Source organism: Alternaria metachromatica (genome assembly GCF_023757995.1).
Source record: "Alternaria metachromatica strain BMP 0045 chromosome Unknown scaffold_3, whole genome shotgun sequence".
In the NCBI taxonomy this organism is placed as follows: Eukaryota; Fungi; Ascomycota; class Dothideomycetes; order Pleosporales; family Pleosporaceae; genus Alternaria; species Alternaria metachromatica.
The window spans coordinates 1,247,740-1,272,892 of record NW_026055494.1 but is presented as its reverse complement, the minus strand read 5'-3'; the positions used below and the strand labels follow the sequence as shown (position 1 = coordinate 1,272,892).

The 25,153-nt window shown below is 54.2% G+C and overlaps 8 protein-coding genes across 8 annotated transcripts; 4 read left to right on the top strand and 4 right to left on the bottom strand.

Moving 5' to 3' along the window:
- Positions 1-660: 660 nt before the first annotated feature.
- J4E83_002077 (uncharacterized protein) lies at positions 661-1,909 on the top strand (the record flags this gene model as incomplete). Its single annotated transcript, XM_049329029.1, has 2 exons — positions 661-857; positions 919-1,909. The coding sequence occupies 2 exons, from the start codon at positions 661-663 to the stop codon at positions 1,907-1,909; spliced, it is 1,188 nt and encodes a 395-aa protein (XP_049192001.1).
- Positions 1,910-2,551: 642 nt separating this feature from the next.
- On the bottom strand, positions 2,552-5,524 carry J4E83_002076 (uncharacterized protein; the record flags this gene model as incomplete). The annotated part of the gene is made up of 2 exons (XM_049329028.1): positions 2,552-3,670; positions 3,722-5,524. 2 exons carry the CDS (start codon positions 5,522-5,524, stop codon positions 2,552-2,554), a joined length of 2,922 nt encoding a protein of 973 aa, XP_049192000.1.
- Positions 5,525-9,209: 3,685 nt separating this feature from the next.
- J4E83_002075 (uncharacterized protein) lies at positions 9,210-11,036 on the bottom strand (the record flags this gene model as incomplete). The annotated part of the gene is made up of 4 exons (XM_049329027.1): positions 9,210-9,275; positions 9,326-9,642; positions 9,691-10,267; positions 10,317-11,036. The coding sequence occupies 4 exons, from the start codon at positions 11,034-11,036 to the stop codon at positions 9,210-9,212; spliced, it is 1,680 nt and encodes a 559-aa protein (XP_049191999.1).
- Positions 11,037-11,873: 837 nt separating this feature from the next.
- On the bottom strand, positions 11,874-12,860 carry J4E83_002074 (uncharacterized protein; the record flags this gene model as incomplete). Its single annotated transcript, XM_049329026.1, has 3 exons — positions 11,874-12,123; positions 12,178-12,724; positions 12,785-12,860. The coding sequence occupies 3 exons, from the start codon at positions 12,858-12,860 to the stop codon at positions 11,874-11,876; spliced, it is 873 nt and encodes a 290-aa protein (XP_049191998.1).
- A 351-nt stretch (positions 12,861-13,211) lies between these two features.
- GAL7 (galactose-1-phosphate uridyl transferase) lies at positions 13,212-14,556 on the top strand (the record flags this gene model as incomplete). The annotated part of the gene is made up of 4 exons (XM_049329025.1): positions 13,212-13,312; positions 13,364-13,415; positions 13,470-14,247; positions 14,297-14,556. The coding sequence occupies 4 exons, from the start codon at positions 13,212-13,214 to the stop codon at positions 14,554-14,556; spliced, it is 1,191 nt and encodes a 396-aa protein (XP_049191997.1).
- A 534-nt stretch (positions 14,557-15,090) lies between these two features.
- Positions 15,091-15,613, top strand: J4E83_002072 (uncharacterized protein; the record flags this gene model as incomplete). The annotated part of the gene is made up of 3 exons (XM_049329024.1): positions 15,091-15,195; positions 15,300-15,374; positions 15,497-15,613. 3 exons carry the CDS (start codon positions 15,091-15,093, stop codon positions 15,611-15,613), a joined length of 297 nt encoding a protein of 98 aa, XP_049191996.1.
- A 2,600-nt stretch (positions 15,614-18,213) lies between these two features.
- OLE1_1 (stearoyl-CoA 9-desaturase) lies at positions 18,214-19,709 on the bottom strand (the record flags this gene model as incomplete). The annotated part of the gene is made up of 2 exons (XM_049329023.1): positions 18,214-19,473; positions 19,527-19,709. 2 exons carry the CDS (start codon positions 19,707-19,709, stop codon positions 18,214-18,216), a joined length of 1,443 nt encoding a protein of 480 aa, XP_049191995.1.
- Positions 19,710-22,365: 2,656 nt separating this feature from the next.
- On the top strand, positions 22,366-24,247 carry J4E83_002070 (uncharacterized protein; the record flags this gene model as incomplete). Its single annotated transcript, XM_049329022.1, has 3 exons — positions 22,366-22,451; positions 22,499-23,634; positions 23,697-24,247. The coding sequence occupies 3 exons, from the start codon at positions 22,366-22,368 to the stop codon at positions 24,245-24,247; spliced, it is 1,773 nt and encodes a 590-aa protein (XP_049191994.1).
- Between the last annotated feature and the right edge of the window lie 906 nt (positions 24,248-25,153).

Genomic DNA, 25,153 nt, shown 5'->3' with positions numbered 1-25,153 from the left:
GCCACAACCACAGAAACGTACCACCATGATTATGGCGTACATGTCTCATCCTGTGCCGTTCTTTTCGTCAATTTGGCCGCTTGGTCTGTTTACGATCCCTTGTTTGCAGCGCCCCTGCCATGATAGGCTGGCGTATTGCGTCTTTGAATATTGATTTCCACTCTGGTGTCTTCGTCAGTCCCACGGTCCTCTTTTCTCTTGAAGCTTCCGTCGTCCTCTCTGCACGATCGCAACTCTTCTCAGGTTTCATACTGTTATCTTGACGATCGCAGCACTGATTATGTTGTCCCGAGTGCCTGTACTCTCCATCTTGTCTTTGCTGTTCAGTCTGCTTCCTTCGATATGTCTAGCGCAAGGCAACGATGGCCTCAGCAGTGGCAGTTCCACAGCCTCGTTGAGCACAGCAAGCTCGACGACCTCTGCAGCTGCGCAGACACACACTATTTCAGTCGGTCTAGCGGATCACAAGTTCAGACCCGAGTCGACAAACGCCAGTGTAGGCGATGTAAGTAGAAGCTTCATTCATCATCTCGATCGGGCCTCCGTATACATATCAACAGAGGAAATACTAACTTGCTACAGATAATAGAGTTTGCCTTCTATCCACTAAATCACAGTGTCGTCCGCGCAGAATACGGCTACCCATGTATCCCATACGAAATGACGGGGCAGGGTAAAACTGGTTTCTTCAGCGGTTTCGAGCCCGTCGACACTGTCCTTGATTTCCCACCCACCTACAGCATCGAGATCAAAAACACTGATCCCATTTTTTTCTACTGCTCAGCACCAGGGTCTTGCATAGGCTATGGCATGGTGGGCGTTATCAATCCGAATGCAACGACGAGCATCGATCAACAGTAAGTTTATCGGTACGCACTGCATGTGAGACATATACTGACTTAGTACACCCTTATTCAGACATAAAATGGCGCTTGACAGCAGTTACATGCTTAACCCTGGCGAGCCCTTCCCACCAGAGAGTACTCACAAGACACCCGGTGCTGGCCTCACGAACAACGACACCCAAATTGATCTTTCAGCGGGCGCTATCGCAGGCATCTCCATCGCAGGCGTCTCTGTATTCGTCATCGTGGCCCTCCTGTACTTCTTTTGGTGCCGCACAAAGAGCCTGAAAGACGAAGTCGACCAAAAAGCAGAAGTAGCTGGAGCTCCCCGTCTAGATCCAAATAACAGGGGTCCACCAGCCATGGTGGAAAGAGGTCCCAACCGTTCTACTGCCATGGCCGGCAACGGAGGTGACTTTTATCATCAATACCCGCAGAGATCTATGCTATCGTCGCCCATGGCAGATCCCGCCTATCCACAGTACAACTACAACCAACCCTACAAATCGGCAGCACCATCTTACTACATGCCACAGCCCCCTCCTTCGCATTCGCCGCCACCGCCACCGCCACAGCAGTACCATCCCCATCAGTACAAATACGACATTAACGCACTCATCGACCACCGTATGCATACGTTACCTCCCATCCCACAGCAATCCCCACTCGACATCCACGATGCACTCGCCCACCGCTCCGTAGGCAGACCATACGAACTCTCACCATTGGGAGATTGCATGCGCAGTCCTCCAAACGACCGTCACCACGACAATCACGACTACAGCCTTGACTCGAACGTTGCCGGTGACACTGACGTTATATCTCCGGCTCCTTCCGTTCATCGCTACGCATCACCACCACCGCCGCTCCGCGTCCTTGACGAGACGATACCAAGTTACTACGAAACGGTGTACAGGCCCGATCCCAAGCATATTAATGGCATGGGGACAAGCCCTATAGAGATGGACGGAAGGGCTTTGGCGGGGAATGTCACGCCGGTGAGAATGGTGGCGGCGAAGTGGGAGGAGGTTGGGGAGAAGGCTGTTGGCAGTGGAGGGACTTAGAGGGCATGAGTGGTTGTGTTCTTATGCTGCTGGTGTACTTCTGCTTCTTCTTCTTCTTCTTCTTTTTCTTTGCGTGGTATTGGTTAGATTATGAACACAGCCTATTCTTTCACACAGTGGCGCTTGATACGAGGGTGAACCTCAGAGTATATTGATTTGAGTTCTTGTTTTCATTTCATCTCAGCTAAACACAGACGCTCAGCAGTAGAGGACATGGCTTCGCTACTAATCTCCAACCCGCACGGTAGAGGAGGACGGGGCTGCCCGTCTTCTCAACTCTCATTTTCCTCGTTTCTTAGATGCCCAGCGCGAGAGCCAACCAATGCCACGCCAGATCCTTCCGTACGTAGATAGGTAATGTGTGTTTGCATGTAGTAGAAAGCCCATTGGAAGTATCCCGCTTTTTTGAAAATCCCCATCAAATCAATGTATAGTAAACCCGACCGAACACTTCAAGTCGTTGGAAGTAAAAGATAAGAAAGAAGAAAGATAGATAGGGAAAAGTGAGAAAACAAAGGATCGTTTGACTTGTAATCATTACATGTTGTTACACTCCAAAAGGTAGAATCGAAGAACCACGGGTCGCCCTGCGGCCCGCAAGTTGGTTCTGAAAAGGAGCAAAGGTATCGTGAATCATAGCGCTCATGTCGAAGTGGAGGTAGTCGTCATAGTAGGCGCGACAGATACCTCAGACGGCTTCGCCTCCTCGGCAACTGGTGGGAGGATCGGTTCGACAGCCTTGGGTGGCGGTGAGTTGGTATTGGGCAGGCTAGCCGTCGATAACGTGGGTGAGCTGGTTGATTGCGATTGGGCCAGTGGAGGGGTAGCGTTCGAGCCAGTCGACTGCGTTTGCGCCAGCTTGGTTTTTCGGTTGCGGTTGGTGTAGTCGCTTAGACTGAGCTTCTTGCGTGCCGGTGCAGGCTTGACGGCGTTATTAACGGCAGGCGAGAAAGGCGATGCAATCATTGAGATGCCTGGTGATTGCGCGACTGCGCTCTCGTTGAGAACAGACGAAGTCGAACCAGGTGTAACGGCGCGGTTGCTGCTAGTGTTGCCAAAATCAAGTTTCGAGGGCATTTCGACGTGTAGGTCTGCAGTCTTTGGTGTGAGACCGGTGGTGGACTTGGGCGATGGTTCAGCGGGCGTCGAAGCTGACCATGGAGGATCGGGTGGTTGTATTGATGGCTGTGGAGCTTCCTTGGGAGGCTCTGGTGCAGTCACCTCAGGTACTTCCTCTTGTTTTGGGTCGGAGGCCTTGGGACTTGTGTCCTCGGGTTCGGTCATCTCCACGTCGACCGTAGGCTGCGGTGTAGGCTCCTTTGCTGGTGTAAGCTCTTTGTGTCTTGTATCGGGTACGGGGTCGGCAGATATGTCCATCGCTGTAGGCTCCTCGAGCGGTGGAGATGGGGGCAGTGGCGACGGCTTGTTCGAAGATACGTCCTTCAAAGCTGGTGATTTGGCCTCCACTTTAACGGACGTGGACCGCATTCGCTCGCGCTGCAGCTTGTCTTCTTGCGCTTGCTGCAAAAGCTTACGCTTGAATGAAAGTGGTGGTTTCATTTGGCGTGGCTTGATGCAGATCTGGGATTTTGCGTTGTTGTCTTCGATCGTTTGCGTCGACGCATCGACATAGACAGGCTTCGGACGGGGTGGAGGACGGCCATTCGTCTTTGTAGAGCTGCCCGACGTTTTACGTGCTACACCGTGACTGTGTTCGCGGTGCCGTGCCGACGGCGAAGGTTCGGGGTGTCCGAGTCGTCTCTGTATATCTGCATTAGCAGGAGGAAGCGAGTAAGTGGATAAGTGTCTTACCGAGGAAGAGATGCTCGGCGTGTTCAGGTTCGATCCAGCACTAGTCCGTTTCCTTTTGCCTTTGTGCTCATCATGATCAAGCTTCTGGAACAGGAGTTCTTGGTGCTGGATTTTTCTCTTTTCGCGCTCGGAAAGTTTGTCGCCTTCCAATGAGAAGTGGGTTGCTGGTGTGATGTCACGACTGCTAGATTTGTGTGAGCCAGATGTAGAGCGAGCGTCCATTTGGTCTTCGTCGACAGCCTCGCGGTTGACTGTTTCGCTACCAGCACGACTGTTGGTTGCGTGGCCTGTACTCATTGGAGAGATTTGTGACTTTTTGACCTTCTTGCCCTTGGTCTTCAGTGTAGCCGGCTCTGTAATCGTATTGCGACGAGCGCGCTCCAAGAGGCACTCGTTGCCGCTGGATGTATCGCAAGCGCAGCCTCCAAAGTTTGCCAAGACACAAGACACCCACGGTTGTATCCTCCTAAACCCTTCTTTGGCACCGTTGGTTACGACCCTGAGAAGCTGTTTCTTGACCTCAGAATCGATATCCCAGCCGACTGTGAGTTCTTCGCCGGGGCTGATCTCGCGCGTCGCTAGGAAAGAGAAGTGGTAGTCGTTGCTGGAGTCAATCAAGATCTTCATAGACATGTTGGGGTTGCAACTTCTCCGGGCGTATCGGAGGATATTGCCTTCTCGCCGTGTGTCGATGTATATTGGCAGATGGGGTGGGAAGAAGACGAAGGGTTCAGGATGTCGCAGCAAGTCCCATCTGTTGGATGCATCGGAGTAGTAATCTGCCTTTCGACCGATGAGACCTTTGAGCTCTCCAACATAGCCACCATCTGGTACCGGAGTTTCGGCGGTAATGAAGTGCCATTGTGGGTGCAGACCATGCGCTAGTACACCCGAGTCGACATCTGTCTGTTTCACAATCTCTGGCGCAGTTGTTGTTTCGAGTTCCTGGATGGTCATGTCAATGCGTGAGAAGATGTCCTGTGGCTTCTTGCCTCCGCTTGCTTCGGCCAGTGCTTCGGGGTCTTGTAGCCACATAGCAATGTCGTTTGCGACATCGATTCGGGTGTAAGAGTTGGACTCAGCGGAGGGTGGTTCTGGTTGCCGATAGAGATGTATGAACTCGGTTGAGTAATCCTCGGTAGAAGCCTCTGGGTTAATGGGTGACTTCATAGGACTGTGGCCATTGAGCATAACTGAAGCGCCTCGTTTCCGTGATGTTGGCACGAGAGCTGGCGCTTGACTAACGACGCCTACAGAACCCGATGGACGATGGTTTGTCTTTGGACGCTTATTTGGCGGTGGCTGATCTCGTGGGCTACCACTTTTGCGGTCGGGGGTATAGTGCAGGTCCCCATTGGTTTGCACTGGCCACCCATTGGGTTGTCCAGGGCCATGGGCGTCCTTGGTTCGCTTCTTGGGGTTCTTGGCGGAGGCTTTCGGTCTGCCCTTGCGCTCGCCGATGCTGTGTACTTCCCTTCGGATGCGTTGCTTCTCGGAAGCGCTTTTTGCGTCGATAGCTCTGGGAAGGCAGTCGGCGCACTCGTGTACGTCGGGGACGTGTTGGGCAGACTCGTAGTAACACACGATGTGCTGCCACGTATCGCACTTCTCGCACAAGACTGTGTTGCCGTCGTCATCTGAGTATCCGCAGATGCATTTTATCGTGGATGACTCTTCGTCCTCAACGGTGGGTTCGAGTGGAGGCGAGGCGGTCGCGAAGGTGGGTGGTGGTGGGCCAGCGTAGAGGGCGAGAGGAGCCGGCTGATGATCAGCATACGCCTGAACCGACGAGACGTCTGTCATAATCTGGCAATGACGCTCGCTTGTATGTGGTGTCATGTAGTGGGTGCTCAGGCTCTGTGTTCGTGGGATCGCATGACGCCCAACGCGCGACGAGAGAGAGCAGGGCGACCGACGGCGACTCGAGACGGATCAAGTGACCGCCGTCAACGGAGTGCCGGGCTTTGTGACGAGTGGTCGAGCTACACAGAGGGTGTGGCTAAGGGGAAGAGGGTTGCGTGTCGGAGCGCAGCGTGTGCGGATAGGGAGCAGGAGGGCGATGAGGGCTCAGGAACGTCACTGTGGGCGTGGAATCGAACGCCTATCATGAAGAGAGGGTATTGAGACTGCGTGTGTTCGAGTTGGAGCGATGCGCCGGCAGGTGAGGCAGGGTGGTGAGGGTGGAGGGCTCGAGGCGGCTTCGGAGGGAGGAGTTGGCTGAGGCGTGCTGTCACAAAGGAAGCGGCGCGCGCACAACGAGAGGCGAGGGCGTCGACAGTCGGTGCGACTGTGCGGTTAGTACTCCAGATGGCGACGGCAGGGCAACGACGGCATCAGGCGGTTGGGGAGTCAGAACGGCAGTGGAGAATCGAGCGTGCGAATGTCCTGAGAATGAATGGCCCCAACTCTCGCGAGCGAGAAGGGCTTAGCTTGCGAGGCCCGTGCACCACCAAGGACATGGCCAGGAGTGAACGCTAGATGTAATTAGTGAACGAGGGGTTACAGCAAGTGCGAGATCAAATTCGTGGCGCGAGGGGCCATGTCGACGCCCGAGCAGAGGCGCCGCCTAGACGGATATCCCGTGGCTGGGACATGTGAGATGGCCTCTGGGGCAGCATCAAGAGGATGATGAAAATGCAAAAACATGTCACGGCCTGGTGGTTTGGGCAATGGATGTGACGAGAGAAAGCGGCGGAATCCTGGAGGCAGGCTAACGCGGCGGGCGAATGAGAGCGCGGCCGGCACGAAGCCTGCAGGCGCGCCAGGCCCGATGCAGATGGCGCTGGTCAGACTGTCGCGCGCAGATCAAGTTCGGAGGGCCGAGCGCCGTGCCAGGCCCCAAGGCTGCGAGGAAATGCAGGCCCAACGTTCTTCTGTGCTTCATTCCACGTCTCTTGAGTCGCATCAGCATGGCGTGCTGTGTCTGTGTGAGCGGTGCTGGCACGGAAGGCGCGAGCGCGAGCGGCTGGTCGGGGCAGGCGCACGCATGCGCTGAAGCGAATAAACAACGATAAGGGCCCCGCCTGGAACGCGATGAAACATGCTGCATTGCTTCGCCACCCCAAACGTCATCAACGGCTGGGGTCCACCGTCGCCGCCTGCTATCTATATGTCGTCGACGCGGAGCCTGCCTGTTGCGCCCAAACGATAACCAACTTCATCCGCCTTGTGTCCTCCGGCTCCGCACCGTGTCCTGCACCTGCACCTGCACCAGTCGCGTCACCCGTTCCGGTTGCTACCAAACAAGCTGACGACTGCACATGTCAACAAATATCAATGCGCCACTAACAATGCAATCGCAGCAATAGATCTTGACGACAACACCACTCTTGCCCGAACCGAGTCGCGCCGGCGTCGATTCTCAACCACCCTCTCCGTCGTCTCATTCGTTTTTGTGATTGTAAATCATGGACAAGGAAAACAAATATTACCTAAGGAAAGATTGAAGGCAGGAGCGTCTGTAGGAGCTGTGTTGGTACCACCGCAGGCATGGGACAAGATCGACGGACACACAAGGTACAGGACAACATAAGAAGCTGTCTGTCGAAATGCGGCATTCATTGAAGGAGGATGCCGATGATCGAGGGCCGAGGGCGTTGTTACTTGCCTACCGAAGACGCATCCTGCTGCTCTGGTACCGATTATGGACGGCTCATTGCCTCAAACGACGATTGCATGCCATGCCAATCATCCGTTCACGTCTCTATGGCACGAAACTCGTCTCGCATTTCGAATATCCTCTAGACAAATTCAAGGTGAAAGTATACATTATCTTGGGTTATTTTCACCTGATAGAATTTAATAGTGTGTATGCAGCAAATGCGACACAAGTTTTATGGTCCCTCGGTAACGTGAATCATTCAGTACTTGTCAAACCGTTCAAAAATGTGTTATCGAGAAGATGTATTGAAGGCTGTGGCTGCTTGGGAATCAGCCAATGCGGCAAGACTAATGCTCTAGTGGTGATGCTAAGGCAGGACTGGAATGAAGGGGCTCAGAGGAGAGATCTGAACAACTGTTTCTAAACGAGGGCAAAGCGCCATAAGTAGGAAATTGGATAACACCGACACATCCTGATGGCATGGCGCCGAATATCAGCGTCCTTCTTCTAGTGCTCGCGCATGCGTAAAGCTCGCCTGCAAATCCCTCTTACTGTCAGTCACTTCGTTCCCCTGGGTTCATAAAGTCAGCGATATACACAGGCGGCATTCATCTATGGGTTGTACCCACTGTATTATGGTTTCCAGCCATCTCATCTTCCGTTGCTGGCACCTTATCCTTCATAAAGTCCGCTTGCGCCTCTTCCTTTCCGTAATTTTGGGTGTGTACTGCAGTAGGAGAATAGCGTGACGATGGTTCTCGCGCCCACTCTGCTATGGTGAGAAGAAGTGATCGGTAGAGCCATCTCGATCGACGTTGGTGTGAAGGGGTTGTTTGGTCCTCCATGTTGCTGGGCGAAGATGTAGATGAAGTTGTTCTCGAAGATGAGATCGATGTAGACATAGGCATCTCCACCGCAGCATGCGAATACTGACAAGCGAATAACGAAGGAAGGAGGAAACCAAGCATCTGTTCTGACTCTTTTTCTCGAGCCCAAGCCGACGATGTGATCTAGTGGAAGTTTTCGAAGAACGTTGAGAGGCTGGTGATTGAGGGGGTCAGAAAATGAAGAGATTCAGCGTACCCAGAGACCTCCTAAGCATCCAAGATCAGAGTTCTGCGAGACACATTCCTATATACCCAAACGCCTTGGCCCCAAAGTATAGTGGCGGCGCAGCAGCAGGCAGACAGATCCCACCGTACAACGTCATACATGGCGTTCTCCCCCTCCCTAATCTGACATTCTACAGCCAAGGGTTCTGCGCCGCATCCTAATTTAGACACACCTAGGGTTATCGTGTCTTTTGGCCCTCTCCTGTACAGAGCCGCACCAGTCGGAGAATTGTCAAGTACGAGCGCTGATAAGCTCATGCGGTCTTGCTCATTAGCGGTAATAAGCGCGACGCGTGAGATTTGTGAAGCATAGCGCTGGATGTCCAGGGGCAGCTGTGACGATGTCGCGATGCTGCATGTGGAGAAAAAACAAGGAGGAGCAATATCGGCAGATGACTGACCCGATGCAACGGTTAGTGGACATGGCGAAAAACAAAAGAGAAACAAGGCTTGCGAAGCAGGTATCACGAGGTACATTGTACGAGCAAGAGACATGTCATAATGTACGATGGTTTCTTTATTCGATTCTACTTCGAACCACAAATGTTATTCGGGCAGTCCTGTACTTCGGCAGCCTCCCAATGTATACAATACAGTGAAAGCCGCTCAAGGTGCCTCCTGATGCTGTCCCTTCATGCTCTCATCGTGGCTTTGTCGTCAAAGTATGCTTGCCAGACCAATACAGCCCCAAGGGCAATATTAACACTCATATCCAGACGTCAAGGCTGGACCTGCTCTCCTCTCCGAAATTACCCAGGGTTTTAGAAAAGGCATCCTATAGCTGCTCTTCTTTTACCCTAGTGACCTCCTCCCAGAGCTGCTTTGCGTTTTCGGCTTTCAGCTGTCGACAGTCAGTTGCATTCTATCTTTCAGACCAAACAATGTACATACCTTGAGTAGGTGCATCTCCAATTCACCCTCCAGATTAGGCGAATTGAAGAGCAACCGGGTATCCTTCGGCTTGTCACCCTGTGCATCGCCTCCAAATACCAAGCTCTTTGTGACGGCAGCATTTAGCAGCAGTCGGTGGGTACCTTCAGCACGGAGGACAAAGCGAGCCTTCTTGGGTTCATCGACCGTGATGTTGAACTTGAATGTTCCCACGCCACGCTCTTTCCACCCTCTATTTGATCCTTCGCCAGACATGTTGTAAAGCTTTGCGCGGCCGGCCCAGATGGTCTCTTCGCCTTCTTCACCAGTCTCGTGTGCTTCAGGAAGGTTAACAGGATGACATGAGGTGGCGGTGATTGGCTTACGTTGTTGCGAGAGGAGCGGCTGACTTGATTGTCGCTCTTCCTTGTCTGCGTTCTTTTCTGGGTCTTCGTCGTCGTCGCCCTCTTCATCATCAGAAGGCTCGCCGATTGCAGCAGCACCAAAAGGCTTCTCTTTCTCCTTGAGACCCTTAATCTCCAAACTGCCACCAGGAGCAGCGAAAGAGCCTACGGGCTTGGCTCCGCCGAAGCCTCCAAAGCCCCCACCCAGCGATCCACCAAAAGAGCTGCCTCCAAACCCGGATGTACCAGAGCTTCCCAGTGCTCCGAAGCCACCACTTGATGGCGTTGAGGAGGCTGCGCTTCCTGCGAAAGAGGACAGTTTGGCCGCGCTTGCCCCACCGAAAGGCGAGCTAGAACTTGGTTTAGAACCAGCAAGGCCCCCGAATGGAGACGCAGCTGAGGTTGCAAAGCCGCCGAAGCCAGATGACTTGAACTTTTCGTCCGACGTTTGAGGTAATGATTCGGCCTTATCGGAAGTCTTCGGCGGTTGAGGTTTGGCTGCCATAGCGGCAAAAGGCGATGCGGCGGAAGTGTTGGCAAACCCACTGCCTGGCGGTATCTGGCTCGAGCGTTAGTCTTTGACATTCACGCAGCGCTAGTTAGCTTACCTTGGTCTTCGACTCTGTTGTGTCCGTTGTTGAATCGGCTGCTTCCTTGTCTCGTAACCGCTTGGTGTCTCGCTCCTCGCCTGCCGACTTTTCTGCAGGTTTGCCATTTGCCGAGGCGTCTTCCGCCGCTTCTGCGCTAGCATCTGTATCCTTCTCGACTTGATCGCGTGTGCGCTTGTTTTTGGGGCTTGTTCCGGCTCCTGGGGTCTTATCGGCCGCAGTGGTCGTGGATGTGTTCTTGTTGGGCGATGTCATCTGCTCGTCCCCGTCGTTCTCTTGGATACTTGAGATAGTACTTGGAGAAGGCTTTCCGGGCACACCAGCCTCCAGGTCGGCTGTGATGTCCCTTGACCTCTTGCGCGCATGTCGCTCAACCTTCTTTTCTGGGTGCTTGTCCGCTTCGGCTTCCTCTTCAAAGTCTTCCCGGCTGCGCTTGCGTCGTAACCGTCCGCGCTCGCTGTCTGAGCCAGAAGCGCTGTGTTCGCCAGCTTTAACGCTGCCGTTGGGTGCGTCGTTCATGGGCCGATCGGAACTCGGGACGGGATCCGATGTGGCCTGCGCATCGATCTGTGTGTCCTTGAGCTTTTCTCTAACATTCTTTCCTTCGCTATCGCTGCTCTTATCGCTCCGTGCTGGGGACGTGGGCGCAGCTTTGGTGGTGTCGTCGGAGGCGGCAGCAGCTGCAGTTGTCACCTGCGGCTTCTCTGGCGCGTCTGTCATGGTGCAGGACGGGTTGTGTTCCAGGCGTGGGGTATGTTGGGAGTGCGCTTGGTGGATGGTGTAGCAGAGTAGTAGTAGGAGTCGCAGACGTTGGTGCGTGAGAAGGCGGTCCTTGGGCGGTCGCTGGAATGTCTGTGTGGTTTGAGGTTGTGAATTGAGACAGTGCAAGCTTGAATAAGGACAATAGTAACTATGCTCCGCGGTGAAGACCAAGTTGCGGTCGACGGCAGGGACAATCGCAGAGGTGGTGCTCCGCGAGGCTAGTGGCGACCTTGTAGGTGGACAATGCAGCGTGATGGCTCGTTGGGTGTGCGGCGGGCAGACGATGTCGGAAAACAGGTGCAGATATGAGCTGCAGGCTTGGATTGTCGAGCGGACGGAAGCAGAGCAGATGGGCCTTGTGGTTAGTGGAGTCGGTCAATGCGCTCTAGTACCAAATTTCCACTACAATGCGCCGAATGCAACAGTGTCTAATTACACCGTCGAGTCCAGAACGCGACTGCAACGAGAGGAATGCAGACAAGGCGCGCCGTGTGTGTTGAGCGGTTAGGGGGCCGAGTGTTGGCGCTTCAGTCGGCGGTCGTGGTCGAGTGTGTTGTCGCTGCAAAGACCAATGACGAAGTGGGGAAGACAGACGGCTAATCATGAACACGGGTAGCAGCAACAACAGCGTCTACCGCTACTTGGGACATGTACATCAAGTTTACTGTAGACGTCTACTAAGTGCTACTGATTGTATTGGAATGGATTTGTGACGCCCATGAATAGCTATTTCTACAGCTTGTCCGTAACGCCAGATACCCAGCCAAACACTTTTGCATGCACAACAATGCTGCACTAGCTGATGAAGCACAGGCAGCCCAGAGCAACATAAAATACAAACAAAGGGTATACTGCGATGCCGACGCGGTTCCTTACGACTCCAGAGCCGCCCATGATGCTCACTCCCGCTGCTAGCGACCAGGCGATGAGAACGATGTAGACGGGGATGCGCACTATCATGGGTATGCCAACGGCGCTGAGGATGGAGGCAATGACGAGCGGGAAGAGCGTGTAGCCGATAATAGAGATGGACTGGAAGAAGGCACTGGACACGATTAGCATGTCAAAGGCGTAAGGTAGGTGTGCAGAGTGGACGTACATGTTGCCTCCCAGCAGCTTGATCTGCAGCGTCACGACTGCCTCGCCTATCCAGACCATGGCGAATACGCCGGAGAAGACCAGGTCCTTCTGGTCGCCCTTTGCTCCCCACGAGAGGAACAGGCTCAGCAGCAGACAGAAGATGAGCGGGCCCCATAGGTCCCAGTCGCGCAGGCCCTCGCTCATGCCGCCCTGCAGAATAACATCTGCGTCCGGCCATCGCCCTGCAATGTTCCTGAGCCCACCGCCAAAGCCGTCGGCCTCGCCGCGCTCTGCGGCGCCAATGCCTCCCCCGCGCTGCATGATGCCGCCCAGCAGGTACTTGGGGTACAGCACCTGCTTCATCTTCTCCCAGATGGCGAAGATGTCGCGGGACAGCGTGTCCCATACTGTCTCGTCGATGGTGTTTGTGGGCGCACGGCGGTCTTCGCCGGGGATGCTCGACGTCAGGTACGACTGCGTCTGCGCAGGGTCGCGCTGGATGTTGCCCGTCAGCGGCGCGCGGTCCGACGTGCCCTGGAGAGGATCGTCGAGGTCATCGAGGGTAGCTGGTGATGGTTAGCCTCGTCGCCCGTCTCGTCGCGCAGGCAGGTGTGGATGCGACGCACCATCGTCCGGGTCAATCAGGTCACGCTCCACGGCGTCGCTGTCATAGGGGTTGCTAGTTGCGGCACTTGGCATCATTGCCGCCATGGTGGAAAACTGAAAACCCTGCGTTCACGGGTCGCGGGCTAATGCTCCAATCGGCAGCTATCGTGGGTTGTTGGAGAGGCTCTGCTGTCCTCAAGCCTACGCGCAAGCTCTCGGGGCCTCACGCCTGAGGGTGCGCTACTCGACTCGGCTAGCATCCCGCCAACGGGGAAAGCTTGAGCGGCTTAGCGCGCAGCCCTTCACTGGCCGGGCGTCACTCCCACCGTCTAGCTCGCGGCCATGCATACTGCCCCTGCGGCCGTTTCGCCGTATTTCGCACGCGGTATATATACACCTAACCACCATCGTCCGCCCTAGACACACTCCACGCACATTCCGGCCATCATGACGGACCCCGTTTTGAACGACATCTCCCACAGGCGCTTCAACCTCCTGCGAGGAAGCTGGATACTAGTCTCGCCCCACCGCACCAAGCGACCATGGCAGTAAGCATATCAGTGATTCTGTTCACGGGACGACATACTGAAACCCCACAGAGGCATGCAAGAGTCGCCGTCCAAGACAACCCTCCCAGACTATGACCCAAAGGTATCCCTTCGCCCGGACCATGCATAATATCATTCCGAAATTAATCAACCACAGTGTTATCTATGCCCTTCAAACACGCGGGCAAATGGCGAGCACAACCCCAAGTTCGACAACACTTTTGTCTTCGTCAACGACTACAGTGCCGTTATGGAAGAGCAGCAAGAGTACAACCCTGACAACAAGGACGGATCTCTCGCTTCTAGATTACTCCGTGCCGAGGCCGTCACTGGAAAGTGCTATGTCATTTGCTTTTCTCCGTCTCACAACCTCACTCTTGCCGACATGTCGCCGGCGGAGATCGTCCCCATAATAGAGACCTGGACGAACATTTACGTTGCACATCTGGACCCAAAGTCGCCTCTGGCCAAGCTTGCGTCTGCCACTACTATACCACCACTATCACAAGGCACTCTCGCAGTTCCAAATGCTCAGTATCGGTATATGCAGATCTTTGAGAACAAAGGCTCGGCCATGGGCTGCTCAAATCCCCACCCACACGGCCAGGTCTGGACGACCACATCTCTACCGGAAGAGCCCGCCTTGGAGCTGGTGCAGTTGAGCAAATATCGCAAAGAGAATGGAGGCGCTCATATGCTCGTCGATTATGCAGAGCTGGAGTCAACACAAAAGACCCGCACTGTGTATGAAAACGCGAGTTTCTGGGCTGGTGTACCTTACTGGGCAGTCTGGCCGTTCGAGATAATGATTGTTCCTAAGCAACACAAGCGCTCGCTGGTAGACTTCTCTGAGGAGGAGCGAGCGGAGTTGGCTGAGTGCATAGCGGAAATTACGAGGCGCTACGACAACCTGTTCGAGACCCAGTTCCCCTACAGTAAGTCCAAAACAGTCATAATAGAGAGACATGGCTAACGAGGTTGAAGGCATGGGTCTTCATCAGGCTCCCCTTACTGGCACAGCCGATGAGATTGAGTCCAGTCATTTCCACATTCACTTCTACCCCCCACTACTGCGAAGCGCCACCGTTCGCAAGTTCCAGGTTGGCTACGAGATGATGGCCGAGCCTCAGCGCGACATCACCCCAGAGCAGGCTGCAGAGCGTCTTAGGGCGTGCGACGGTGAGCTTTACCGCAAGAACCTCGCATCTTCGCCAGACACCAACGGCGTAAACGGGGACCACTAGAGACCCGGCACGTACTTGTTATTCAATTTTGCTTTCACATGCACATAGGCCAGTCGACACAGAGCCTGGCTGGTCACATACTAAGTGCACGAGCTATTGGAGATGGGAGAGTAGATACCCAAGAAGACGATACACGATACACGATAAACGTAGAAAGTTGCATAAAGCGGAGTGCTGCAGCGGCGTTGGCAGGCATAACAGTGCATTACATTATCTTTTCTCGAATACACGTTCAATCTCAACTGTATCACATACTGTGCGCATGGCCTAGTGAGCAACCGTACCATGTGCTGTGTCCCGCTAAAAAACGTCATGCCGCGGATGCTGCCCTGCCCCACCATGATCGTGCGAACCTGATCTCGACCCCGCGCTACTACCACTCGGCAGCAAGCCCCCAAGCTCTCCTCCAACTAGTTCACCGACAAACAATCACCACCACCTACCTCCCTAAACACGTCTACCACCGTAAGATTATCCCACGGTCTGCATACAGGAGTAATAGACAAGAAGCTAACAGCAGGACTCCAGACCAATATGCCTGGAGCCAAGTACACCGAGACCTACAAAAAGGTCAGCGCCATGGGCGAGAAGCTCAAGGCGGCTGGAAAGCAGGGACCTAGCAACGATGAGCAGCTACATGTACGCGTTTTCTTGTTTACCCTCCCTCGCACTCTCTCCCCTTCTCGTATATCCGCTATATACCACACGAAGTCCAGATGCTGACAGTCGGTTGTGAATTCTAGTTGTACGCGTACGCCAAGGTAGCAGAGGGCAAGGACTTCAGCGAGGCCAAGAAGCCTGGCATGTTCGATCTTGCTGTACGTTTCTGCATACCTTTCCTATACCTTCGTATCCTCCGTCACGACGTACCGCCTGCCAGCCATACATACCGGTCCAATCCCAACAAACGTACGAGGACAATAACTGATAATATGATTAGGGCAAGGCCAAGTACAACAAATGGAAGGAGGTTGTTGACGCCGGTACCACCCAAAAGGAGGCCGAGGACAAGTACGTCGAGTTGGGCGAGCAGCTGTTGGCCAAGCACGACAACTAAGTGCGGGTGGATCATCAAGGCAAGACTCATGTGCGATTTAAGTATTGCTATGGTTATACCATCGCCTATATATTGTTATAAGGATCAACGATAAGAAGTGCCTCATCGACATATGTGTAGTACATGCTTCGGAAATGCAAGGGCCTGCATGCGCTCGGTACGGAATCTGAGTACCGAAGCTCAACGTCCATAGCCGGCCCAGGCGTGCCCCTCTCTGTCTGGCTCCATGTATTGCATAGTAGCACACCAAGGCCTCTCATCAGCCGTATAAGAACGAAGTGGTAAGTCGTATGCCATGCGGCAACCCACGACTGTCGTCTTCTTCTCTTCAGCTGCCGTTCCGCTGCTACTATCATCAAGAGCATTGAGACTCTCAGGACCAGGCATATCCTCCCCAAAAACAGGAACCATGATGACTTCCTCCTGTGTCTGAGCACACAAAGCAGGCCAGACAACAACCCCTACCTCCCACGACTGTATCCAGATCTCATCCTTCTTGTTCACCACATCGCCCCACGCTTGCTTGCTCAGGTTTGCGCTCGTCACCATTGCCCAGTCGATAGTCTTGTGCTCTTCGTCACTGAAACGTATGTATGTTTTGATATGTGGCGCCGCAGAGCCACGATGCGCTTCCTGTCTTGCTGGACCGTTCGAGGACGAAGAAGACGCGTGACTCCAGTGGCATAGCATCGGATGCATATACTCCAGTTGTTTCTGCTGCTGCGCTGATTGAAGTTTCCAATGAATTGACCCACCAGATGCGTAGCCGTCAAGAGAACCCCGGATTTCCTCTGGAGTTGGGAAGATGACACTGTACTTAGGAGTTCGCGACTTTCCTACGTTGGACTCACGTTTGGCGAAGAAAGATGAGGCTTGCGTCGAGGAGGGTGACTGTTCACCGGAGTTGGCTACCGCTGTTGCCGAATGGGATGCAAGCACTGACTGGAAGTTCGAGAGCCATGTGGGCGCCGCACCCAGTGTCGCTATAGAGGAGATTTGCGTCACGATATGAGGGCGCACAGAGTCTCTGGATCCTGTAACAGGAACACTAGAAAGCACCTCCCTCAATCCTAGCCACCCAAAGGAGGTTACCGAAGGGCTAACTGCAGCGGGCTTCTGTCGTGATGGTGCACTTCCAATGAACGCGGCTCTGATACTTGAGAAATCATAGTCCCGAAGTTGCGTAGTCAGTCCTCTCAATCGTTTCTCGTATGCACTCAAATATCGGAGGATATCAACTTTGAAGCGCTCGCCGCTCCCAATAGGGTGAACTTGAGGAGAGTCTGGCTGGGATGGCGTTGCTTGAACCAAAACAGGTAACAAAGGCGACTTCCATACTGCTTGAGTCATGTTGGCCCAGTCGCGATAAATCATATTAGCTGTATGGATAATGATTTGTGCAGTGTCATCATGGCGAAAGAGGATAAGCATCTTCGTGTGGTGAGTTCCGAACGGATCCGGAATGTAGGCGCTCAGAAGCTCGATATTCGGATACCGCTCCGCTGTTTCCTGGATCATTGTCAACTCCTATCAACACTGTGCGGGCAAGAGTATTCACGAGTAGGGCGATCCTATTACCATCATCCCGCTTCCAGAAACCATGCACGATCTTGACTTTGATCATGTCTCTCACATCGCTGTCGAAGTGCTGCCTGAATATGGTTAGCATCAGGACTCGAGCCGGGAGCTGCGTTTAGTCTCGGCGATAGCTACGGGACTTACATGACAAAGTCTAAATCGAACAGAAAGTTAAAGTTCCAGCATTCCTTGATCAACGGATCACCGAGCAAGTCCGACAAGCACACAGCATCGACATTCTGATGTGCCGGCAGCTTCTCGATTTTCGTCAGCTGTATTGGCGAAGGGCAATATCGTGGTTCCCCGGTCCTGTCGCTATCATGATGTGGTGTAGCTGGTTTGGCTGGTCCCGACGCCAATGCTGGTTTCGGTACTCCATTGAAACTCCAAGTCGGCGTAAATGACGGTGGCTCGGGGCTTTTGCGCCGCGGTAATGGTGGGCTGATTGGCTTGTTGAGTCCTGCATGATGGTCGGACTTCGTGACTTCTCTGCTCGGGGAGTCGTCATCAAGCTTGCGGCGTTTTGATGGCGGGGCATCGCTAGGTTGTTGGGACGCCATTACGGTCACGGCGCGATGACGGCAATGCAGTCGCGATCAATCGTAGCTCGGCGCTGTGTAGAGTTGGGTGTCAGGAATCGCGTTGCATCTTGTTGACACGGCGGAGGCACGGTCCACTTGACCATAGCAGGCAGTCACTGGTGTCAAATAGATCAGGAAAGAACACATAGCTGTGGTATAAGGAAACATCGATAACGATCAGACATCACAAAAGAGCAGTCACGACAGCAAATGATGGAATGTGAAGTGTAAATGGATATCATTCTTGATTTAGACCGTAAAGCTCACTTTTCAAAGCTTGTGCTCATCAAAGGCTACAAACATACGCCGTCTAATAGTGTTTGAGCATCGTCTCCATGATGCTTGCTAGCGAACGCTGTGAAATGAAAACATAATTATGCCTACACAAAACGAAAAGGCATCCCAAACGCCGGGCATCGCTAAATGGAAATGAAGAATACTCTAGGCCGCGCTGGCGCTGAGCATAGGTTGTGCGACCTTGGTAACTTGGTTACCCGCCCGGATTATTGGGTTGCCTTGTTCGTCCTTGACGATGTTGACCTCCTTGTTCTCCTTCTGGGCACGCTTCCAGATCTCAACCTCGCATCCACCGCGGATGACACCGACCCTCATTGTAGAGAGCAGGTTGTGGGCGGCGTTGGAGTGGAAGTAGACACCACCGTTGAACATGGCGGTAGCGTCCTTGCCGATACCGCTCTTGATGAGGGTCTTGCCACCGGGGTGCTCGTTGATGAAGTCGGTGACGTCGTGGACAACACCGGCGACAGCGATCAGACCGCGACCGTTCTTAGCCTGCTCAACGTAGTCGTCCCACTCGATGACGGGAAGCTGCTCAAGAGGAACACCCCAGTCGAGCTTGGCGCGCTTCTGGTCAATCTTCTTCTGTAGCTGCTGGACGCGACCCTTCTCGATCTCGTTGGCACGGAACTGCTTGAGGTTGGAGGCGAGGCCGAGCTTGCTCCACAGCCAGATGGACCACTTGGTGGGGTCGTACTGGTGCCACTCGATAGCGTTACGGTAGTCGGAGGGGAACTCGTGGTGGAAGTTGTGGTAGCCCTCACCGAGAGTGACAAGGGCGGTGATGACGTGGTCCCTGGGGCTGTTGCGGTCGTCGAAGGGCTGGTCGCCGAGCCAGTGGGCAAGGGAGTTGACGCAGAAGGTAGCCTGCTGGACGAAGAAAATGCGGAGGATACCGGCGTAGATGAAGCCACCCTTCCAGTCGTTCCAGAGGAGACCAGCGACAGCCGAAGGGAAGATCAAACCCATGAAGATGACGACCTTGATGTAGTGCTTGTGCTGCCAAACGACGACGGGGTCCTCGTTCAAGTCGGTGATGTCGGTGCGGCCGATGCGCTTGGGGTTCTGCTTCATGACCATCCAGCCAAGATGGCTGTAGAGAAGACCCTTGCGGACGCTGTAGGGGTCCTTGTTGGTGTCGGTGTAGCGGTGGTGGGCACGGTGGTCGCGGCTCCACCAGCGGATGGAGCCCTCAACAGCACCGCCGCCAACGAGGGCGAGGAAGACGCTCAGTGGGAGGGAGGCGTTGTAGGACTTGTGTGCCCAGAGACGATGGTAGCCGGCGGTGATGCCGAGACCAGTCCAGAAGTAGTACACGACGGCCCAGAGGGCGGTCTGCCATTTGAGAGGGGTCCAGAAAGCCGCGACGCAGCCGGCGAGAGGGATGCCGATGATGAAGGTAACCTGATCCAGTGTTAGCCCAATGGCTCTGATTTGGGGGGCAAGAGCAAACCTACGTTGAGCCAGTTGACGTGCTTGTACCAGTTGGCCTTGGTGATGGGTGTTTCGGTGATGTGTGGCTTCTTAGGGTCGTACTTGGGGTTGCGGTTCGGCTCCGAGGTGCTCGCCATGGGAGACGGCTGCTTGACGTATTCGGGGTCGACGGCCATCATGCCGGCGGTAGGCTGGTGGGAAGGCATGGTGAGGAGGTGGGTAGGGTGGTTGTAGGTAAAGCGAGGGCGGTCGAAGAAATTCGACGGGAAGCAACTAGCGGCTCAAAAAAGTTGAGCTCCGGTCAGCCTCCGGTGTGAGTACAAAGCTCCAGCAACGATGGAAAGCTTCACCACGATCAAGTGAATGACGGGGTAGAAGATGTGAGGGAAGGAGCAGTGGAGGGAGGATGAGGGGAGGCAGAGACAGCGGGCGGCCGAGCGTGTTAATAAGGCGGCGGGACAGTCTTGAATCCCAACACTCTGCGGGCGTGTAAGCGAAAGACTGGGACCTTGCATTGTCGCTCGAGATCCAGCAATCGCCGCAACTTTGGTCATAGCCAGCCTAGCGTCGCGCACTAACCGCCGTCTCAGGGTCCCGCACAGGACGAGGGACGGCGCTGGCTGCAACAGCGCGAGAAAATTTCGGGCCTAACTGGCACGTCGTGCTGATCTCGGCATCGAGACAGTCGCTGGGTGGCGGTGCGCGCGCAGACGTGCAGAATATCCAGCAATCCCAGGCCGCCACCTTCCCCAGATTCTGATTAATCCCACACGCGGCGGCCCTATTTCCTACACATCGCCCGGCTGCTGCTTCTAGCCGCGACGTCGCAAAGACGATCGCAAAGAGCGGTCTGGTGCAGACGACCGGCAGCGCGAGCCGGCGAGAAGGATGCCTCACTGCCCAGGTGGGCATAGAACCTCACGCCGTGGTGAGGCCACACGTCTCGTCATCGCTAGCTCGCTAGCTGTCCTCTCCGCTTGATGCCCCGCTGGGCCACGCCTGCAGTCGACGAAGGGTGAGCCGGATGCAGACGCGACACCACGTTCGTTGGGAAACTGTTGATATCGCTCTGCATCCGCCCTACCCAAGTCTTCTGCAGCCTTACGTAGGCTGCGACGACATGTTTCACGCAGTGGCAAAGTGCTCGGCTTGGATACCCAGTGGGTCTCAGACGTCCATGACTTTTTCGATGGCGCTTGTGCTTGGAGAAAAGCGTCAGTGCTTCACAACGTTGTGGAAACCGTGAAGGGTCTTCTTCCGCTGGCGCAAATTCCCCGGCACGCTCCAAGCTCGGGTGCTGGGTGCTGGTGCGCCATCGCAAGCTCTGCTCGATTGGGAAACGGCCCTCCTCAACACCTGCTCTGCCTGTCTCCAGCCCATACAGACACACGTCCATATCAGTCAAGACGCGCGCCCACCATCGCGACGTCGATAGCATGCAACAGCCTACGAATCAACGTGCGTTTGCTCACCTCGGCTCCCGGAATCTGTTGCGTCACACCCGCTGCACTCTCCGTGTCGTCTCATTCTCATGCCACAAGGTCAACGGTCGTCCCAACGTCCTAACGGGTAGGGCTGAAGGCAAACTGCTGGCGTGCGCTCAAGCTATGACGAGCCATTCTTGCAAAAGCTGGTTGCGGCACCCTGGCTGCGTAGCCCTCGTTGACCCTTGCCAAGGCGCAGTCGGTGGCAGAACTTGCGCTGCGTTTCGTTGATGGGATGACTGCTCCTTCATTGATGTCTACATCCTACCACGCCAGCACAGTACATGTTTTGCTATGTAGCCGTGTGTGCCCATGTTCTATCATCAGCAACGGAAACACGATCAGCCAAAGACCAACTACTGAAACTTACAAAAGCTAGAGAGTACCGAGAGCGTATTCACCTTCTCTACACAGGTAGGTACATAGACCTACACGCGACATTGTACATGGTTGCTGGAGATGTGGAAAGGCTGTTAGGAAATCAATGTAGTCCTGCGCAGTCTCTCTTGGTACGTCTCAGCGAGGCTCCGATCACCGGCTTGTGCCAGCCCGAACACCAAGCCGCCCAGTATGGACGCGCTCAGCACCGCTGCATCGGTATCCGGCGAACAGGATCTTCTGACAGCAATCGGACTCAGATCTAGATGCATATTCCTCCAGTACAGTGTGGGAGGCCTCTCCTGCAATATCTCCCATCCTCTATCGTCGGAGTGGTCCGCCCGCCAAGTGGACAACAGCCAATCACCGTATTCCTACCTATCAGTACAGGCGATCGTTTTAGCACATACGCGGGTGTCGCCCCTCTGCCACTGCGAAATGCGCGCCGTAGCGACGAATCTGCCGTGGAGAAGGGTAATTATTCGCGGCGGCTCACGACTATCTTCGGCCTGCTCCAATCTTTGGCGGTCCGTGAGTGGCCTTGGATTCGGGGCTAGGACGTTGTGGATGAACAATTGTGTATCGTGAAGGTTGGTGCAGGAGATAATACTCTTTCTCCACATGTTCTATATAGATGAGCAAGTAGCTCGTTGGGTTCACGCCGTCACTCTACTGCACAGCGACTAACGTTCCCACTCGAACTAAGGTTCGCCATCTTCACGTCACTTCCCCGCATATCGAACTCCAAGACTACCATCCGAGCATTTCGAGAGCCTGTCATCGGTAGCGCGCTACACTGCACGCGACAGCCCTTAGTCGACCAAGAGGCACGTCTAATCCTGCGACTGGCCGTACAACTGGGTATCTTCAGCCACCTCGCCAATCTTATCAGGATCTTCCTTATCGGAGATTGAACGGCCGAATACAAAGATCCGGCTCAATCTCGACATCTCTGCTTCTGTTCGGACACGCATCTGGATTGCAGAGTCTCTGAGCAGCCATGGCAGACAGGATCGGTCCCGACCATACGCCAAAGCGAAGCTTTGGAGAGCAAGCAAGACGCGCCATGAAGGCCTTTACAACCAAGTATGATCTTTTGTCACCATCAAAATCTCATCTAACATACTCAACAGAGATGGTCTGGTTGGTACTTATGACTACGCCTTTCTGTTCCGACCAAACCTGCCATTCATGAAGAAGGAGCGAAGAGCTGCACCCTTCTTCGGTCTCCATGACCGTATGCCAGTGCTACTAGCTCTTCTCCTCGGATTTCAACACGCACTCGCCATGTTAGCAGGTGTCATAACACCACCTATCATCCTCGCTTCCGCCGCACATCTAAGCTCGGAAGAGCAACGCTACCTCGTCTCCACCTCGCTCGTAGTTTGCGGAATCCTGTCCTCGATTCAGATCACGCGCTTCCACATCTGGAAGACCCCGTACTACATCGGAACCGGCCTGATTTCTGTTGTCGGAACTTCTTTTGCGACTATTCCCGTGGCAACTGGTGCCCTCAGCCAGATGTACGCGACCGGATTTTGCCCGACTGCTGCGGATGGCACAAGACTCCCTTGCCCGGACGGCTACGGAGCTATCCTCGGTACGTGCGCTGTATGCGCTTTGCTCGAAATCGGCATGTCCTTCACCAGTCCGCGTATCCTTAAGAAGGTCTTCCCGCCCCTGGTTACCGGTCCAACTGTACTGCTCATTGGTGTTCATCTCATCGAAACTGGACTTCAAAACTGGGCTGGTGGCTCGGGTGATTGCCAATCTCGTCCCGAAACTGGACTCTTTCAGCTGTGCCCCAACATCAATGCACCGCGCCCTCTTCCCTGGGGTAGCGCTGAGTTCATCGGTCTCGGTTTCAGTGTCTTCATCACCATCATCATCTGCGAGCGTTTTGGCGCGCCTATCATGAAGTCTACCGCTGTCGTCGTTGGACTCCTGGTCGGATGCATCATCGCAGGCGCAACAGGCTACTTTGACAAGTCCACCATCGATGCCGCACCGGCTGTATCCTTTATCTGGGTCCACACATTCAAGCTCTCTGTATACGGACCAATAGTGCTCCCTCTGTTAGCAGTCTACATGGTCGTCGCTATGGAGGCCATTGGTGATATCACCGCTACCTGCGATGTTTCGCGCCTTGAAGTCGACGGCGAGATGTTCGATTCCCGAATTCAAGGTGGTGTCCTCGCAGATGGCTTGAACGGCATGATTGCAGCTCTGTGCACCATCACTCCCATGTCCACCTTCGCCCAGAACAACGGTAAGACCCCGATGTACGAACAGCATGTGAGACAAGTACTGACTTCGTACCCCTCTCTTTAGGTGTCATTGCTCTGACGCGCTGTGCGAACCGAAAGGCCGGCTACGCTTGCTGCTTCTGGCTCATTATCATGGGCATCTTCGCCAAGTTTGCGGCGGCCCTTGTTGCCATTCCCTCAGCAGTTCTCGGTGGAATGACAACCTTCCTTTTCAGCGCCGTCGCTGTTAGCGGTATCAGAATCATCAGCACGATGTCTTTCACTCGCCGCAACCGTTTTATCCTCACTGCAGGATTCACCCTGGGCTTTGGCGCTACCATGGTCCCAGACTGGTTTGATCACGTCTTCACTTACGATGGACCGAACCACGCACTTCAGGGCTTCTACAACGCTATCATCCTAATCCTCGAGACAGGTTTCGCTGTTGTTGCTTTCATCAACGTCGTACTTAACCTTGTCCTACCAGAGGAGATTGAGGACGAAGAGACACCGGAGTTGACTGCGAATGAAGTCGACGAGCCAGCGGACAAGGAAGAGTGGGCCAGGGTCAAGAAGGGAGCCACTGATGTTGAGGGACGACCAAGTTCGGATATTGAGCCTAGCAAGGCTGCTTGAGCGCAGTTTGATGCATGGTTTTGAGTTTTACGAAAAGCGAATTTCACACTGGATGAATGTCTCGGCGTTATAGTCTTCTTATATTTTACATTACGAAGTCATTTCTTCCTTCTCACCAATTGCCACCCTCGTGCTGCAGCCCAAGATGGTAGTAGTCATCTTACGACACCGATATGCACCACAAAACCACTGCCCTCTCTCAATCCCTCACCCAGCATCCTATCAGGCACCTGCCAGACGTGAAAATACCGATGGAAACTTTTCAACCAAGTTTCAAAGACCTCGGGACTGCGCAGCTGCTGCGCAATAAGACAAAGTGTTGGTTCATCCTTGTCATTCTTCAACCTACATATTGCAGCACATGTCGTATTGAGCGGCTCGATCAGAGCTTCATTGTAGACACAATCGCACGATAAGATCATGTCCACGGGGTTGAGACGAGAAGTTGCATCCGTCTCCCAATCTAGTTGCAGTGTTGTGATGCGATCGCCACCACCTCCTTCTTCTCCCTTCATCTGACCCTGCTGTTTCTTACTTCCTCTCCCACTCTTTCTTTTTGCCGGTATGACGGTATCGAGGTTCTCGGCGATATTCTGCCGTAGCAGTTTAAGCACATAGTCCTGGTCGGTGGCTGTGTAGCTTGCGACTAGGGGACCTAAGCAGAGTGCGACGATACCGGATACGCCTGCGCCGAGCTCGAGGATGCTGGAGCTGGGTGTGAGAAGAGAGGATGTGAAGAGGAAATTTGTGGGGGAGGCGATCCATGTTGCGAACAACGGGGTGACTTTCCACACTACTGTTTAGGCGTTAGTTGGCGGGAGCGGAGCGGAGTATGGCATGTAGAGCGTGATAGTGCTCATTGCAATGAATTTGGTCGGCTATCTACTAGTCCTGTATGGCCAACCC